This window comes from Camelina sativa, chromosome 5, assembly GCF_030686135.1.
Source record: "Camelina sativa cultivar CO46 ecotype springtype chromosome 5, ASM3068613v1".
NCBI lineage: Eukaryota > Viridiplantae > Streptophyta > Magnoliopsida > Brassicales > Brassicaceae > Camelina > Camelina sativa.
Window position 1 is genome coordinate 7,639,712 of NC_141884.1, and position 16,979 is coordinate 7,656,690.

General features: G+C 35.5%; 1 protein-coding gene across 3 annotated transcripts; it reads left to right on the plus strand.

Annotated features, from left to right (window-relative positions):
- Positions 1-3,068: 3,068 nt before the first annotated feature.
- Positions 3,069-15,913, plus strand: LOC104786089 (187-kDa microtubule-associated protein AIR9-like). 3 transcript variants are annotated; one of them, XM_010511421.3, is made up of 38 exons: positions 3,069-3,881; positions 4,492-5,234; positions 5,347-5,418; positions 5,601-5,666; positions 5,758-5,829; positions 5,917-5,982; positions 6,111-6,173; positions 6,263-6,328; positions 6,605-6,704; positions 6,850-6,951; positions 7,262-7,494; positions 7,576-7,690; positions 7,778-7,898; positions 8,023-8,198; positions 8,572-8,707; positions 8,897-8,997; positions 9,106-9,153; positions 9,423-9,607; positions 9,686-9,803; positions 10,381-10,508; positions 10,730-10,901; positions 11,182-11,300; positions 11,516-11,684; positions 11,798-11,882; positions 11,963-12,036; positions 12,130-12,249; positions 12,406-12,601; positions 12,690-12,811; positions 12,991-13,195; positions 13,480-13,553; positions 13,687-13,825; positions 14,159-14,340; positions 14,428-14,583; positions 14,723-14,854; positions 14,986-15,044; positions 15,173-15,205; positions 15,283-15,414; positions 15,499-15,913. In XM_010511421.3, exons 2-38 carry the CDS (start codon positions 4,542-4,544, stop codon positions 15,673-15,675), a joined length of 5,007 nt encoding a protein of 1,668 aa, XP_010509723.1. In that variant the 5' UTR covers positions 3,069-3,881; positions 4,492-4,541; the 3' UTR covers positions 15,676-15,913. The 3 variants fall into 3 exon arrangements, with proteins under 3 accessions (XP_010509723.1, XP_087369442.1, XP_087369441.1); XM_087513316.1 differs by having other exon boundaries at positions 3,586-3,881; positions 4,472-5,234; XM_087513315.1 differs by lacking the exon at positions 3,069-3,881 and adding an exon at positions 4,154-4,358.
- Positions 15,914-16,979: the final 1,066 nt, after the last annotated feature.

Genomic DNA, 16,979 nt, shown 5'->3' on the forward strand with positions numbered 1-16,979 from the left:
TGTGCAAACACAATTGTTACTATTCGTTCAATCTTAAAAAGAGATAAAGAGGAGAAAGTCATCAACCTAATGGTTGAATAAAATAGGCTAATCAAACACAAACTTACAACAAACATAGATATATTGAAAAAACATAAATCGTTGTTGACAGATCTATAGGAGCTTGAAGACAGAGGCTACATCATGGTGTGTCAAAGAAATTTTCATGATTACATTGGAAAATTTAACATTAGTTACTATCAAAATATTTTGTGACATTGGATAAGAGTCTTTAGATTCATTGGTTGCTGGAGCAAACCACTTTGAGATAGCTAAAAGACGTGAAAATGTTCTCTCAACACAGGAGGAGTGCAGAGCCGAAGTTCTCTCTATGGTGGAGGAGGTTGGACGCAAGGTTATCTCCCCAAGGGAGGAAGGTGGGGAGGTTGGACGCAAGGTTATCTCCCCAAGAGACAAAGGCGGAGCGAAGGTTCTCTTCATGGTGGAGGAGGTTGGACGCAAAGTTCTCTCCATAAGGGAGAAGGGCAGAGCCGAGGTTCTCTCCATGGTTAGTCATACACTATTGTAATATAATTTATTTTTTATTCAAATTTTTTTTTGAGCCAACAATTTTAGTGATTAAAGAAACTTTGCAAAAGTGAAAGTAAAGAGATATATAATAGTTGGCTTAATTTTTTCATATAGACATTTTTTAGGTGGTGGTAAACAATATATTTGTAACATACAATATACCTAGGTGTAAAAAATACACTTTTAATGGTAACATACATAAAAGATTTGTATCTTATTATATAAAGTTAGGTTTTGAAAGTTAGCCATTAACAAGATTTTGACATATGTCAAGTTATCAATTTCAGATTTTGACATGTGTAAAAGTTAAAATTTAATTGGAAGAAATTGATTACAACAAAAATAAAATATTTTGTTCTAAAAAATATTAATAATATAAACAGATAATTATCAAAAATTACAGAATTTATTAAAAAATACAAAGTTTTTTAAATAATTATAAGAAAATTATATATTATATATCATAAAATTCGAAATTATAATATTATTTAATTATTTTTAATTTTAAGTTATTCAAAAACACTTCTTTCAACTTTGTTTAATTGGGAACTTTTTTTAAATGGAAAGATAAAATAGGCTAATCAAACACAAGCTTACAACAATCATAGATAGATAGATTGGAAAAACGTAAATCGTTGTTGATAGATCCATAGGAGCTCAAAGACTGTGACACCCTGGTTTGCGAAAAGGTTTAAAAGAATTGATTTTGGCTACATATGTCACCAAAATAAACTTATTGTTTCGGTCAAGGGTCCTGAGAGAATTTCATGATGGGTGACCTTTCTGAAAGTGATTTTTGGAACTGTGCGAGTGAAGACAAAACAAAGAAAAATATCATTTGTTGATTTGTAGGATCGGTAAACAAGTTTTTAAAGCTTCCCAAACATAACAAACCGGCCATCGAATTTGGGTGGTCCAAGAGACGGAAATAGATGTAGGGCCCACTTAGGAAGGTAAGCCAATGGACTGAGAGTGGACATGGGCTCACTAAGCAAGGTAGCGATTGAGGTGTTACAGAGACAGAGGCTACATCATGGTGTGTCAAAAACACTTACACGAATACATTGAGAAATTTAACTTTAGTTACTATAAAAAAAAATTTGTGACGTTAGAAAAAATGTTTTTACTTTCATTGGTTGCCGGAGCAAGCCAATTTGAGATAGCAAAAAGACGTTAACATGTTCTCTCCACACAGGAGGAGGACAAAACCAAGGTTCTCTCTATGGTGTAGAAGGTTGGACACAAAGTTATCTCCCCAAGGGAGTAAGGTGGAGGAGGTTTGACACAAGGTTATCTCCCCAAGTGAGAAAAGTGGAGCCAAGGTTCTCTCCATGGTGGAGGACGTTGGATGCAAGGTTCTCTTCATAAGTGATGAGGGCGGAGCCGAGGTTTTCTCCATGGTGGTTATAAACTATTGTGATGATACATCATTGATTAGTATATTATGTAATATATTTTTTATTCAAAATATTTTTTGAGTCAACAATTTTAGTAGTTAAAAAACTATGCAGAAGTGAAAGTAAAATAGTTGGTTTAATGTGTTCATACAAACATTTTCTAGGTGGGTGAATATATTTGTAACATATAGTATATTTAGGTGTAAAAAAACATATTTAATGGTAACATAAATAAAAGATTTGTAAATAGATATAAATCAGTGTATTATAACAAAAATAAAATTTATAAATAACATACAACAAATTTTAATATAATTTATAAGATTTTAAACCCGCACATCGGGCGGGTACTCATCTAGTATGGATATAAATCAGTGTATTATAGTAAAATAAAAATTTATAAATAAAGTACAATATATTTTAATTAAATTTAATTTTATTTACAAAACTTTAAACCCGCCCATCGGGCAGGTCTTTATCTAGTATATTATAAATATATGTTAATTAGAATATTTTTTGTTTTGTTTTATAATCGAGATCCAAATCCAAAAAAGAAGAATTGAACCGAACCAAATGTTTATGTGAACTACAAAACTACAAATATGATATAGAATGTGTAGTAGTTGGGTTGTGTATAATGATGAATAATGAATAGCTGACTGTTTAAGAATGAAGAGATATGAAGAAGCTTTCATTGGGAAAGATTTGTAGGGATACATGGCTGCTGTAGATTACTTTAAACTAAAAAGATCATCATCATCAACAACAACAAATGTGTAGTTTTGCAAACTTTTATTTATGTTCCACTCTGTCTTTTTTGTTTTTGTTTTTGTTTTTCCAATTCTTTTCATTAATAAAAAAGGTGAAAAATCAAAATTATATAGGTAGAGAGGTGGGATAATTATATTAAATGGGTTTATATATTAATAATTGGGGTAGACGGAATGGCGGATGCAATTATTTTGATTACACTAAAGATAGTGACATTAATTCAATCTTAGGTGGAGCTTATTTTAACATTAATTGATGAAATACTATTTAGGAGTAATAATTGATTTTATTTAGGATAAGTATATAAACACAATTTGAGGCAATGCATTTAAGCATGGAGTCGATAAAAACAAATAAATTTTTTCATCAGTTTCCGATAAAACGTCCACTTGCCATTTACTCCGCTTTTACGGTTTCCGCCAATTTTTATTTCTCCTAATTTCAAACTTTTCTCTAAATTTTTTAAATTATTCCTCTCTTTTTCCTTCTAGATAAAAAAAAAAAAGAAAAATGATACTTTTTCATTATAGCCCCTGTACTTTTGTAATTTTCTTACAACTGTCTCCTACTTTGATCAGTCTGTTTCACCGAAAAGATACAGGTCAAATCAGAGTGGAAACCATTAATCAAATTGATGTGTACAACACCGAACCTTATTCATTATAACAGTCCGTGGAAAAAAAAAATACACTAGTATACCATATACGTCCGGTTTCGTACAAATCATGTAGGGTACTTGGATAAAAATTTATTAAATAAGAGGGGTGAAAACATGAAAAAGGTATAATATAGGGGGCGTATATTTTGGAGTTTTGTTAAAACATACACTTCTTTTTTTCCGCTAAACGCACACTGTTCTTTAACTTTCTTTTCTCCAACCTCTCTCTCCAGCTATTTCCTTCTCATTTGATTCCCCCACTCTCAAAAAAAAAAGAAGCTAACAACGGATGAAATAATCTCTAGTTTCGATTCTCTGCTTCATCTCGATCTACATTTTATCTGTTTCCGCCTTTGTTTGCTCTGTTTTTAAAAACGTTCCCGACGGCCGGAATCGTCGCCGGGATTCTCGCCGGAGTTGTTGCGGGACGGTTATAATGGGTTTCTGATTATACTGCTTCCTTGACTTCTTTTTTTTTTAGTTCTGTAAGTGTTTTTTTCTCCCTCTTTGTTCGATTTTTTTTTTTAAGTTAATTTGTTTTTTTTTTTTTGGTAAGTTCATTTGCTTGACTGAAGAAACTTTTATTTTCCCCGAATTTAAATTGGGTACGTTCTTGAATTTCTTCTGCCGTATCAGTTACCTAAAAAAAGAAAAAAAAAAATCAATTTTTTTTTCTTTTTCTTCAAATTTAGAAATGTTGCTTTTTTTTATTTATGGATTGGTTTGTTCACAAAATGACTAAAAAATTGTAGAAGGTAACCGACAGTGTTTGTAGCTGAAAGAAGCCAGAAACTGTAACGTTTGTCTTTGTTCTTGAATTGAGACAATCTACTAAGAGTCCTCTGTACTTAATTTTTATTTAATAAATAATCCTGTGCTGCTACGAGAGAGAGAGGACCCAATAAAGTAGAGAGTAATTGTATGTATCCGCGTGCGTTTGATTCCACAACAACAATGTCAATGTGCGTGGGCCATTTGGTCACTTGATTGTCTCTTTTATGAATTAAGTTTGAGAGATTTGGTGTTATGAATAAAGTTTCCTTTATTTGTTAATGATTGATTCATCATGCAGCAGTCTCTTCTTCATTTTTCCAGGTTTTTTTCTTTTGTTTTTGCTATATATATAAGTTTGGATTGATTTCACAATGGAGCAAGTAGCAGCTAAGGCTGAGGAAGAAACCACTCTAGATGACCATGCAACAACTACTGCTAATGGATACAAAAGTCCAGAGACTGTTTCTGCAGTGTCAAGTCGACCTGCTTCTGCTACTAAAAAGAAACCAGTTATCATTAGTTCCAATTTGATCAAGCCAACCGCGTCTTCTTCTTTACGGGTTTCGGGTTCTACGCCTGTCGCAATCAGGAGAAATAGCACTGGAGGAGTAACTGTTGGTGCCTCTAAGGTTTTGCCTAATAAACAGTTGAGTACTACTACTACTGCCTCACGTGCTGATCTTGTAAGGCGGTCACTTCCAGATTTGAGGAGGAGCTCTGCGTCTACCCTTTCTGCCAAGACTGTATCTAGTCGGAGTTTAAGTAAGCCAGAGTCTTCTTCTAGACCTGCCATGAGTGTCTCTGTGTCTTCAAAAAGAGCTCCGTCTTCATCACTTGACAGTAGTGGCAGCAGGACCACTAGTGGAAGAGCACATTCTAGACTTTCTTCTCCCTCAGCTGGAACATCGCCTTCTGTTTCTAGCGGTATAAGATCAAAGACATTGTCAACTCCTCTAGACCGGAGTTCCAACTTCTCTGGACGTAAGAAAACAGCTACTCCTGATAGCCGCGATTCACGGCTCATTATTCTTCCAAAGGTGGAGGTTAAAGCTGGCGATGATATGGTAAGAATATCACTTTCCTCTTTGTATTTGCTACATTTTCATACAAACAGCTTCTTTAATCCTTCCTTTCTTTGTGTGGTTATTGATTAATGAATGTCTGTAATTGCTAAAGAGATTGGATCTCAGAGGTCACAGGATTCGCAGTTTAACCTCTGGTGGGCTACACTTGTCGCCAAACTTAGAGGTAAACGCTTTGCTGCAGTGATGTTCATGTAGATCTGCCAATCTTAGATTTGAATACAAGTAGGGAGGTGTAGTTATTTATATGGCAGAACTTTGAATTTTCTTAGTGAGTTCCTGATATTAGAAGTTTGTACATCATTCAGTCAACTTATTTTATTTTACTCGACTTATGCTTCTTACCAGTTTGTCTATCTTAGAGACAATCTTCTATCTGCGCTGGAAGGTATTGAGATATTGAATCGAGTCAAGGTCAGTAAATTCGTTTCCCCAGGGTTCTCGGTTTTCAACAAATATATGCTCACACCAGCTGTCATGATCTGGTTTCTTTTGTTAATCTCAGGTTCTCGATTTGAGTTTCAATGATTTCAAAGGGCCTGGATTTGAACCACTTGAGAATTGCAAAATGCTGCAGGTTTCTTTTTCTCCCATTCTGTCCTTTTGTTCTTCCCTTCACGAGTGATATCTGATGAGCATTTTATATCTTATATTACTTGAGCAGCAACTTTATCTTGCTGGAAACCAGATAACTTCACTTGCTAGTCTGCCTCAACTTCCAAACTTAGAGGTGAGCATCATAGCCTCTTGTTCCACTTTTGTGCCAACCAATTGCTATCAAATTTTTAGTTCTAGTATTTCTTCTTGTAGATTACCCCTGACCATTTCTGACTATTACCTTTCTTGTTCCCATGCTAGTTTCTCTCGGTTGCTCAAAATAAATTAAAATCACTTGCAATGGCAAGCCAGCCCCGGCTTCAGGTACATTTCCTGTTTCAGAATTGAGGTTGTTTACAGTACATTGTTACGAGTCATAGTTTTTGGACATCTCATTAAGATTGTTTTCTCAGGTACTAGCAGCAAGTAAGAACAAGATAACAACTCTGAAGGACTTTCCATATCTACCAGTTCTTGAGGTATCAATCTTTATGTTCCGAAATATTTTTTTTTTCTCCCATTTCTTAATTTGGCTGATTAGTTGGTCGCATGCACTGCTTTAATTAACACATCAATGGGATACAAGACTACCTAGTATAAAAGATTGAAAAACCATCATTTTCTCCTCTGAATCAATGGTTCAATTTGAGTACTTAATTTTTGGATAATGGCATTTGACCCTTTAAATAACAGAAATAATGTTCCATTTATTCACTTCAAATATACAAATTTTATTTTGTGTTTTCCCTTCACAGCATCTACGAGTTGAGGAAAATCCATTGCTGAAGATTTCTCATTTGGAAGCGGCATCCATACTACTCGTAGGTCCTACCTTGAAGAAATTCAATGACCGAGGTATTCTTTTGTAGACCTCGTAGAACTAAGTGCTGTAGTTTGCTTTTGGCTGATCGGTTCATGAGAAAGATGATTAGCATATCCAAATTTCACTCATTTTTATCTAAGTCACTGTGATCCATGATAAGCTTAAATTTGTCTGTAGATCTCTCTCGTGAGGAAGTGGCAATTGCAAAGCGTTATCCTCCACAAACAGCCTTCTGCCTCAGAGAAGGTTGGGAGTTCTGCAAGTCTGATCTGGCAGGAGGTATAAAATCACTTCTCACTTCTCAGAATTGTATAATCTTTCATTGTTACTTGATGGTCCTCTACCTTGATTTTTGTTCGTTACCAATGGTCACACTTGGATGGTTGATGGTTTAATTAAATTGGCATTCTCATTTCTTCCATACTAATGTTCTCGAGGTTTTCTTAAATAAGGTGTTTGTTTCTATTTACGTAATTACTAGTTGAGATTTTATGTGAATACATATATGCCACTGACTCAACTCCCAAGTTCCATATTTTTATCTAATAACTTTTTAAATAATTATATTTGTATAACTTCTTGTGAACAGAATCGACATTCCGCTTCTTAGTTGAGAGGTGGAAGGACACATTACCTTCTGGTTATCTTGTTAAAGAAGCATATGTTGACCGGCCTTCTGAAGAAGCTCCCTGTCAATGTCACTTTGGTCTTGTTCAGGAAAGTCCTACTGCTACAGATCACGAATTAGCCCTGAAATTTCAATGGTTTGCGGCGGACAGATCTCTTTCTAATTTTGTTCCTATTCTTGATGCAACGAAGGAGGTAAAATTCACCGTGTCATACTTTCATTTGTATGTGTGTTAAAAGTATCTGTTTTCTTATTCTTTTTCTAATTTGCGATAGGTCTATTGGCCAAAACGTGGAGACATTGGTAAAATTTTAAAGATAGAATGTACTCCTGTTATGGGAGAGACTGAATATCCATCCATATTTGCCATATCTTCACCAGTTCAACGAGGTATACTTCTTCAGTTATACAATAGGCCATATGGACGTTTTCCATCAACTGGTGTCCTCTAGAATATAACATTGAAGTGCTGTGCAGGAAAGGGAATACCAAAAGTTGTGAACCTTGAACTACACGGGGAACTAGTTGAGGGAAATATTATCAAGGGTCAAGCAGTGGTTGCATGGTGTGGTGGGACACCCGGAAAGTGTATTACCAGGTGGATCATGTTTACTGCTTTCTTTTTTTTGTTATATCCAGCTTCTAATGTTGTGTAATCCAATTTCTTGAAAACCTTATGATTAGTAACCAAAGAGGTGCGATTTCTTTTCTTTTTTAACCAGTTGGCTGAGGAGAAAGTGGAACGGGAGCCCTGTGGTGATCGATGGAGCTGAAGATGTGGAATATAGGTTATCTTTAGATGATGTGGGATCAAGTATGGTTTTCATGTACACACCAGTGACAGAAGGAGGCGCAAGAGGAGAGCCTCAATACAAGTACACGGAGTTTGTAAAAGCAGGTGGAAGAAAAAGCTCCTATATAAATAGTGTCTTTTCCTTTGTCACAACATTCGCATAACATGTGTTCCTTTGCTTTCATCTCTTTCATTGTTGACTAACGGTTAAAGGTCTCTAGGGTTGCTTGTTTTACATCATTGTTGAATACTTCACCGTAGTCCGTAGCTATTTCTGCATGCAATAATCTTATTTATCTATGGATTAGGGTATATTCCAGCCTACTGTTTTCAGATTGATTCACTTGCATGCTAAAACTGATGTAGTAAAGTAGTTTTTTATTTGTATGTTTCATTATTTGTCATCCTTTAAATGACTAATGCCACAGTGTGTTAAATTTCCTGGATCTGAGGTACTAACTATAAATTCTGGTGGCAGCTCCTCCATCTGTAAGTAATGTTCGAATTACTGGAGATGCTGTTGAAGGCTGCATTCTAAAGGGGATTGGAGATTATTTTGGTGGCAAGGAAGGTCCTAGCAAGTTCGAATGGTTGCGAAAGAACAAGGAAACGAGGTAACTATGCACGTAGATATTTATTTTCTTGCCCATCAGTTTCAAACATGAGTGTCTGAATATGTTGTCACTACAGTATCTCTACTTTCTTTATCATGGTTCTTGATAATTTTTTGCTTAAAGCATTCTACAAGTTCCTATGCCAGTTTCAAAATTGTACCACTCTTGCTAAGGGAGGTTTTATTACAGAGAACTCTTGAAGATATCGGCTGGAACATCTGAGTATACATTGACACAGGAAGATGTTGGCACACATGTCACTTTTGTGTACATACCTGCAAATTTTGAGGGTTGGTTTTCTTTCCGTTTCTTTTTCCTCAGGTTCTTCTTTAGACGAAAGCCTCTAAATATAGAGGGTTAGGCCGTAGAGAATTCTGACGTATTCTAGAATATTTCAGGGCTAGAAGGGGAACCTATGTCAACTATATCCACTGTTGTCAAGCCAGGTAGATTTCTTTTTTTATGGATGAAGATGTTTCCCAAGGATACTGGTTCATCTCGCTTGGGTTCTTCTTGCTTTAACAATTGACTGTTGTGAACTAGCGTCTATTAGTTCTCGTTATTGGGCATGAAATGTGTTATATATCTTGGTGATAGCGTGAGCATTTGATATTATATGATTCATTCATTAGAACGGCCTGTTCGGATGGTCTGCACTGTCTCTCTTCCTTTTTCGCTCATTTTGGATTTTTGTTTCTTTTTATTGAAACTACAGCACCCCCAAAAGTAACAGATGCTAAGATAGTTGGTGACTTGAGGGAGAATAGTAAGGTCACTGTAACAGGTACTGTTACTGGAGGAACTGAAGGTTCAAGCAAAGTGCAATGGTTCAAATCAAGTTGTTCTATCCTGGAAGAAGGCAATTCTCTTGAAGAATTGAGCACATCAAAAGTGGCAAAGGTAGGCTAATGCATAATACTCATCAGACAAGTTTTGTAAGACATTTTTTAATGTTGCATCTCAACATTTTTTCCTCAGTCATTTCGTATACCCTTGGGGGCAGTGGGCTATTACATAGTTGCGAAGTATACTCCAATGACATCTGATGGTGAATGCGGTGAACCAATATATGTACTATCTGAAAGAGCAGTTGAGAGTAAGTTAAATCAGATAAATATATTTACTCTTGCATCTACATTCTTTGATGTGGCATATCTTATACACCCGAAAATGTTCTACTACTCGTGGTCATACAATGTATCAATTTTCTTTCTGGCATACTAAAAAATGTTCTGAATGCTCTCCTTGTTTTGGGTATTTTGTGTTGTGGTTTTTGCTGTAATCCTTTTTTGTTTCATACACATATTTCTTTTAGATTTCATTACTGTGCAGTAAGTTGATAAGCATGAGAAGAGGTTGTAGAATCAGTGGAAGTCAAATGAGCTATGAAAGGGGATAACTGTACAATAGATATCTCCCAGAGAAATTGTCTCAATTTGCTGTGTGGTGTGGAATATTTTTATTGGTTACTATTATTAAGTTTGAGTTTATTAGATTGTTGATTTTTTTAATCATGAGTGATGACTATATTTCATTTAATCACCTATCTAGTTCTAAGTATTGACCTGCTCTGGTCTTTAGGTGATCAGTTTTATCGTCTTTGATTTGGAATGACCATGTTTTTGCACCTTTACTGATTCAGTGCTAATTATTTTGATTTTAACAACTGGCAGCCCTTCCCCCTAGTTTAAATTTCTTGTCAATTACCGGAGACAATGTCGAGGGTGGGATACTGACAGCATCATATGGATACATAGGAGGGCATGAAGGTAAAAGCAAATACGAATGGCATTATCATAAGGTATATCCTTCCTTCTCTTCTATGCTGGTATTTACCTCTGAGATTTAGTCTAGACTTCAGGCAGGGTATGTGTTTGTTTGAGAGAACAGTATTATTCAGAAAAGAAAAAAGAACTATATTTGAAGTAAATAATTAGTTGTGAAAAAATTTCCGAGTGTGGGCTTCAGACTTCAGGAAACTTGGTTGCATCTGATTGCTCACTCCTCACTCCTTTACCGCAGGCTGAAAATGATCTCCCTGGTACATTGATACCTGAAGCCTCTGGGCTTCTTCAGTATACGACTACTAAAGAAGCTATTGGTAAATTCATTTCATTTCAATGTATTCCTGTAAGGGATGACGGTATTGTGGGTGAGGCAAGAACTTGCATGTGCCAGGAACGTGTTCGACCAGGTAATGCATTGTCTTGTTGTTTCCATGTTATAAGATGATCATGGAAAAAATAGTTTAGCAAACTTTTCGAATGCGAGTAGAGTATGATCTAAATGGATAAGTCCTATAAATATCTTAAGACTGAGAATCACAGATGATTTGAAGTAGAGTAAACATGCAACCAACATGAACATGAATTCTTTAGTATCCTTTATCTACGTACTAATATTTTTACTGTTTATTGCACAGCTCTTCTTGCCATAAAATTTTGCTTATTCTATGTGGTTTTGCTGATCATTAGGAAATCCAAGAGCGGTATCTCTTCATGTTGTTGGAACTACTGTTGAAGGAACAACGCTATCTGCAGAAAGAGAATATTGGGGTGGTGAAGAAGGAGCATCAGTTTTCCGGTGGTTCCGGGTAATAAACTTCAAATTTACCAAATTTTCAAAATTATGATATTGAGAAAACTGGTCTTATCTTTGGGTAGGTTTCTATATGCATCTCATAGACCTATGTACTTGGTATTCTTTTAATATTTGAGAACACAAAAGCAACAATTTTGTTCCTTTTATTGTTGATAAATGGAATTGGAATGCCTTCAGTTGTTTTGAAAGATATGAATTTTCTTGCAGACTAATTCAGATGGTACTCCATGCGAAATAAGGAGTGCTACTACTTCTTCTTATCTTCTGTCAGTAGATGACATTGGTTTCTTCATTTCGGTTTCTTATGAACCCGTGAGAAATGACTGGGCTCGTGGACCCACGGTTATTTCTGAACTAGCTGGACCAATTGTAGCTGGTATAATTCTCTCTTCCCTTTTTTCAAGCTTTGCAATATCTAAAGAGGTACTAATTTCCATGAACGAGCAGTGTAAGTAAAGATGATTTATCTTTTAATTCATTTCTCTGCAGGCCATCCAAGTTGTCAGTCACTAGAGTTTCTTGGATCAATGATTGAAGGGCAACGCTTGAGCTTTGTTGCTTCATATACTGGAGGGTACACTTTATAAAATTTCTTGAGACTTATTTGATTGGTAAATAGAAAACTCTGCAACTAAATTAACCTTTGCAACGCAGGATTAAGGGAAACTGCTATCTTGAATGGGTTAGGGTGAAAAGTAATGGTGTTAAGGAAAGATTGGGTAGTGATGGTAAGTTTTTATCCATTTTATACCTTTCGGTTCAGATTCCTTGTTGTCCCCTTAAAAATCTGCTTCAGATTAATCAATATGATCCCTGAACAGAGTTTTTGGATTTGTCACTGGATGATGTCGGGGAAAGCATTGAACTTATTTACACTCCTGTTCGTGAAGATGGAATAGAAGGGAGTCCAAGGAGTATCAGGTCTGATGGAATTGCTCCAGGTGAGCTGTCTTTCCAGAGTTGAAAGAATGTTAATTCCGTACTTCGTTTTTGCAGAATGTCCATTTAAGCTAAAGAGTATACCCTGTATCTTGAGTTTGTACACTAGTTTATAAATTTACTTATCTTGGCTCTCTCAATTTGTCCTTTGTAAACAGCAAATCCTATGGGGTTGGAGCTTTTCGTTCCTGACTGCTGTGAGAACCAAGAGGTTGTGCCTCGTAAAACTTACTTTGGGGGTCATGAAGGTGTTGGCGAGTACATCTGGTATAGAACAAAGGTTAAGTTGCATGGATCTGCACTCACGGAAATCTCTTATGCTGGTGAAGAGGTTGTTGCTTGTTGTAGAACACTGTAAGAGCCATAAATTTCCCAACAGTATTCAAATTTCTTTCATAGTTTGTGTTTTTCGATAAGTATGAATGATCTGTTTCTCGTGCAGAAAGTATACTCCATCACTTGAAGACGTGGGGGCTTATCTAGTCTTGTACTGGATTCCTACTCGCGTAGATGGGAGAAGTGGGAAGCCAGTTGTTTCGATAACAAACTCTCCTGTTGCCCCAGGTGCATATACTGTCACTCTATTATCATTATTCATTGCTATTCTTTTCCTAATCAGATAAAACATTTTAGTTACCAATACCTGAATAGCCATTGTCAACATCAATCTCGTATGTTTAAGGCCAAAGAGCTGATCCGTAAAAATCTATGTTTCTGACGGAATAAAGTGAATGGTGTTGCAGCTGATCCAGAGGTATCTAATGTTCGTGTGAAGAAACTCTTTTCGGATGCTTATTCTGGAGAAGGAGAGTACTTTGGTGGCCATGAAGGTGCAAGTTTATTCAGTTGGTACAGAGATAATAATGGAACCGTTGATCTTATTGATGGGGCTAACTCCAAAACGTATGAGGTGACTGAGTCAGATTACAATTGCCGGATATTGTTCGGGTATGTTTCCACAGCCATTTCTCCTTGCAGCTTTGACAAGCATTTATTGTTTTGGTATACACTTTTGAATGATTTAGTTTTGCTTCCGTTCGTGAAAGAAACTGTGTTAACGTGTCTGAACCCTTAAATTTTCCAAAATAACTGGCAATGGTAATAATGGAACCAAATCATAGATTTTAATTTCTCTTGTTTTCGAAGTACTGATAGTGATCCCTAGCTCCATGATCGTTTTTGACTTTTGTATGCGAACTTGAATCTCAGAAAATCTTCAACTTATTTTGCAGGTACACACCAGTTCGTTCAGATTCTGTTGTGGGAGAGCTAAAGATGTCTGAGCCAACTGAAATAATCCTCCCAGGTTTTCATTCTTGATCGATAACAAAAGCTTAATGTCATTGATTTTTGTTGTTGTGTTATGTTTTCCTTCTTTGTTTCCAATTTTCATTCTCTTTGCAACACAATGTTAATAACACTCTTGATCACAAATACAGAGGTTCCAAAAGTAGAAATGCTTGCGTTCACTGGAAAGGCTGTACAGGGTGACGTTCTCACAGCCGTCCAAGTGATCCCAAAGACTGAAATTCAACAACTTGTTTGGAGCAAGTACAAAAGAGATATTCGATACGAATGGTATATTGCTTCTCACCTGACCTTTAATCCCTGGCTAAATATTTGCATGAGACATTTTTGAGATTTACTGGTACTATTGATATTTTTAGATTCAGGGTGCCATAAAATGAACATGTTTCAGATTTTGGCTTGATGCCTCTAATCCAATTATATAGAAAACGTTGTTTTCATGTGTTGAACTTTGTATCTGATATCCTAGGCCAATTTGTTTTTTTTCTTTTGGCAACTTGCTTTTCATTTATATTTAGCTTTAAAAAAAAAAAAAACATGATGCCAGAAAAACCATCTCAGAACTGTTTTATGATTTAGTCTCATATAACAAGGGTTGTGCAGGTTCCGCTCACTGGAATCAGGGGATAAGATATCTTATGAGGCTCTCTCTTCAGATATTTCGTGTTCATACAAGGTGCAGTTTGAGGATATTGGCAGATGTCTTAAATGTGAATGTGTAGTACATGATGTGTTTGGTAGGTCTAGTGAACTAGCATATGCCGAAACTGATCCAATAGCACCAGGTTTGTATGCATTTCAGTTACCATTGCATCTTGTTTACCAATATCTTTGAAGAGGTTAAGATGTGACCAACTTAGTGTCTACTTCAGGTTTTCCTAGGATAGAGAAGCTAGAGATTGAAGGACAAGGATTCCATACTAACTTATATGCTGTTCGAGGCAATTATTTTGGTGGTAAAGAGGGAAAGAGTAAAATCCAATGGCTTAGATCAATGGTTGGTAGCCCTGATCTCATCTCAATTCCAGGTAGACAAAACTGGATCACATTGTTATTTCCTTAATAGCATAAGAGTCTCAATTCATGGATCTCATGTATCCAAATACCTGGAAAACAGTTTCAACCATTCTCATGTAGGGCTTTAATTCATTTCGTTTAATTTTGTAGGTGAGACAGGAAGGATGTATGAAGCTAATGTAGATGATGTCGGATACAGACTGGTCGTTGTATATACACCCATACGTGAGGATGGTGTCGAAGGCCACCCAATTTCTGCATCTACAGAGCCTGTTGCTGTTGGTAAGTTTTTCCATAATCATAATCATCATTGTCATTATAGTCACCTTTAAGAGGGATCGCTGTTGCATCTTCCACCACTGCTTTTCTTCTTCTTTTGTCCAATGCTATTCACGGTCATGATGATTTTGCAGAACCTGATCTTTATAAGGAAGTGAAGCAGAAATTAGAAACTGGGTTAGTGAAGTTTGAGGTAAGATTAACTCTGTTTTGGTTTTGTGGCTTCACTTTCCTTTATGTTCTTTATTTCATTTTAGCAAAATATGATAAAATTTATTTTCCTTATTCATTCGTTTCCCTCTTTTGATCTTTTGGAATCAGGTGTTGTGCGACAAGGATCCTTATCCAAAAAAGGTATGTAGTTCATAATTTAGAGTGTTATTTGTTCATCAAATTGGGATTTCTAAAAGGGTGAAACTGTAATGATATAGATTGTGGGAGAGGGAAATCTCGAAAGACGAATGCTTGAAATGAACAGGAAGAGAATAAAGGTTGTGAAACCAGGTTCAAAGACGTCTTTTGCAACTACTGAAGCTCGTGGAAGCTATGTTCCTCCTTTCCATGTAAGTGTTTCTGATTGTGACCACATTCACTGTTAAGTCTTCAAAATATCATCTTAAAAAATATATCATTTTGCATCAAAACAGGTAGAGACATTTCGTAGTGACCAGAGAAGGCTAAGGATTGTTGTGGATAGTGAAAAGGAAGTAGACATGGTCGTACATTCGCGCCATCTCCGTGATGTTATAGTGCTTGTCATTCGCGGCTTTGCTCAGCGATTCAACAGCACTTCACTCAATTCCCTACTCAAGATCGATACTTGAAGTGAAAATATAAAAGAATGATTGCGTCTATTGCAAGTTTCTTTCTGTGTGCCATTCAAAAATCTCATACCCTTTGCTGATAGAATTATCTCTCTTTGTTTTGGTGCTTTCATCGTTCCAATATATGTTGTGGTATTTGCCGTACTGGTAAAGAGAGTGTTTGCCTTTGAAAGCCAAAGCTGGATTTTGTACCAAGTGGGTTTTATAAACAAATTTCAATCAGGTTTTTGAAGTACTATTACAAGCACAACTTCACCTGAATTGCATATACTCATTTTCAAGTTTGGTTTTTTTTTTGTTTTGTATGTTTGGTTTGTTCTAGTTAAATACTAAATATGGACTGTAAATACATACATCAGTTGTCTTCACAGACGTGTAACATTGTTTAGTCATTTACAAAAACGTTTATTGAATTGATCTCTCATATCACAGAGAGGCACATAGACATTGCCTTGGACTCAAACTGAATCTTTATTAATTTATTTTTGATAACTCTTGACGCTTTTTACATTTGTTGAAAAGAAGATTAAGTGGATATATATATATATATATATATATATATATACATCTCTCGTGTAATCTTGTCACCTCTGTCCCCTTTTCCTTTCTTTTTCTCTAACTTTTCTTTGTAAAATATTTTACAACTCCAAACCTTTTAGGATAACAAAAGCTCTCTCATTCATTCGTCTTTCTTTTCCTCTCTTTTCTATGTGAACAGGCTTTAAGAAAAACATGGGAGCACAAACAAAACAATACTACTAAGTTATAAGATTAGAAAACAAGAAGAAATACAATATGTAAAAGGAATGTTAGGCTCAAAAGAGTTTCTTCTTGTGTAAGTTAGTTCGCTGTAATCGTGTTAAGAGTTAAGACAATACTAACGTAAATCTTTGCCTTTGATCATGTTTGGTCGCTTTAAAGGATATTCTTTCTTTTCCTTTTTATGACTTTGGTCGGATAAATTATTGCTATCGTGTTATAATGACGTTAAACAAAATATATATTAAGTTTTTCTTTTTGTTTGTCACAAACTCACAAAGTCACAATAAATTGCAATTTCTTTTATTCAAAGTTTAAAAATCTTCTATGAATTACACACCAGTTTCTTTTTTTTTGTTCTCCATTCTCTCCCTTATTATAGAGGACTGGTAAAAAAAAAAATACATTTTCTTTCAATTTTTGGTAGTTGCCTGCCTCCTTCATATTAATTTTAATAAAACTTTCCTTGATTTTTTTTTTTAATTCCTTGAATTTCTTTTTAAAATATATATATATATATATATATATTAAATATTAAAAAGCGA

Coding starts and splice junctions, on each gene's coding strand:
- LOC104786089 (XM_010511421.3), top strand. CDS start 4,542: ATGGAGCAAGTAGCAGCTAAGGCTGAGGAAGAAACCACTCTAGATGAC. Junction 5,830..5,916: donor AGAATTGCAAAATGCTGCAG/GTTTCTTTTTCT, acceptor TTACTTGAGCAG/CAACTTTATCTTGCTGGAAA. Junction 10,509..10,729: donor ACGAATGGCATTATCATAAG/GTATATCCTTCC, acceptor CCTTTACCGCAG/GCTGAAAATGATCTCCCTGG.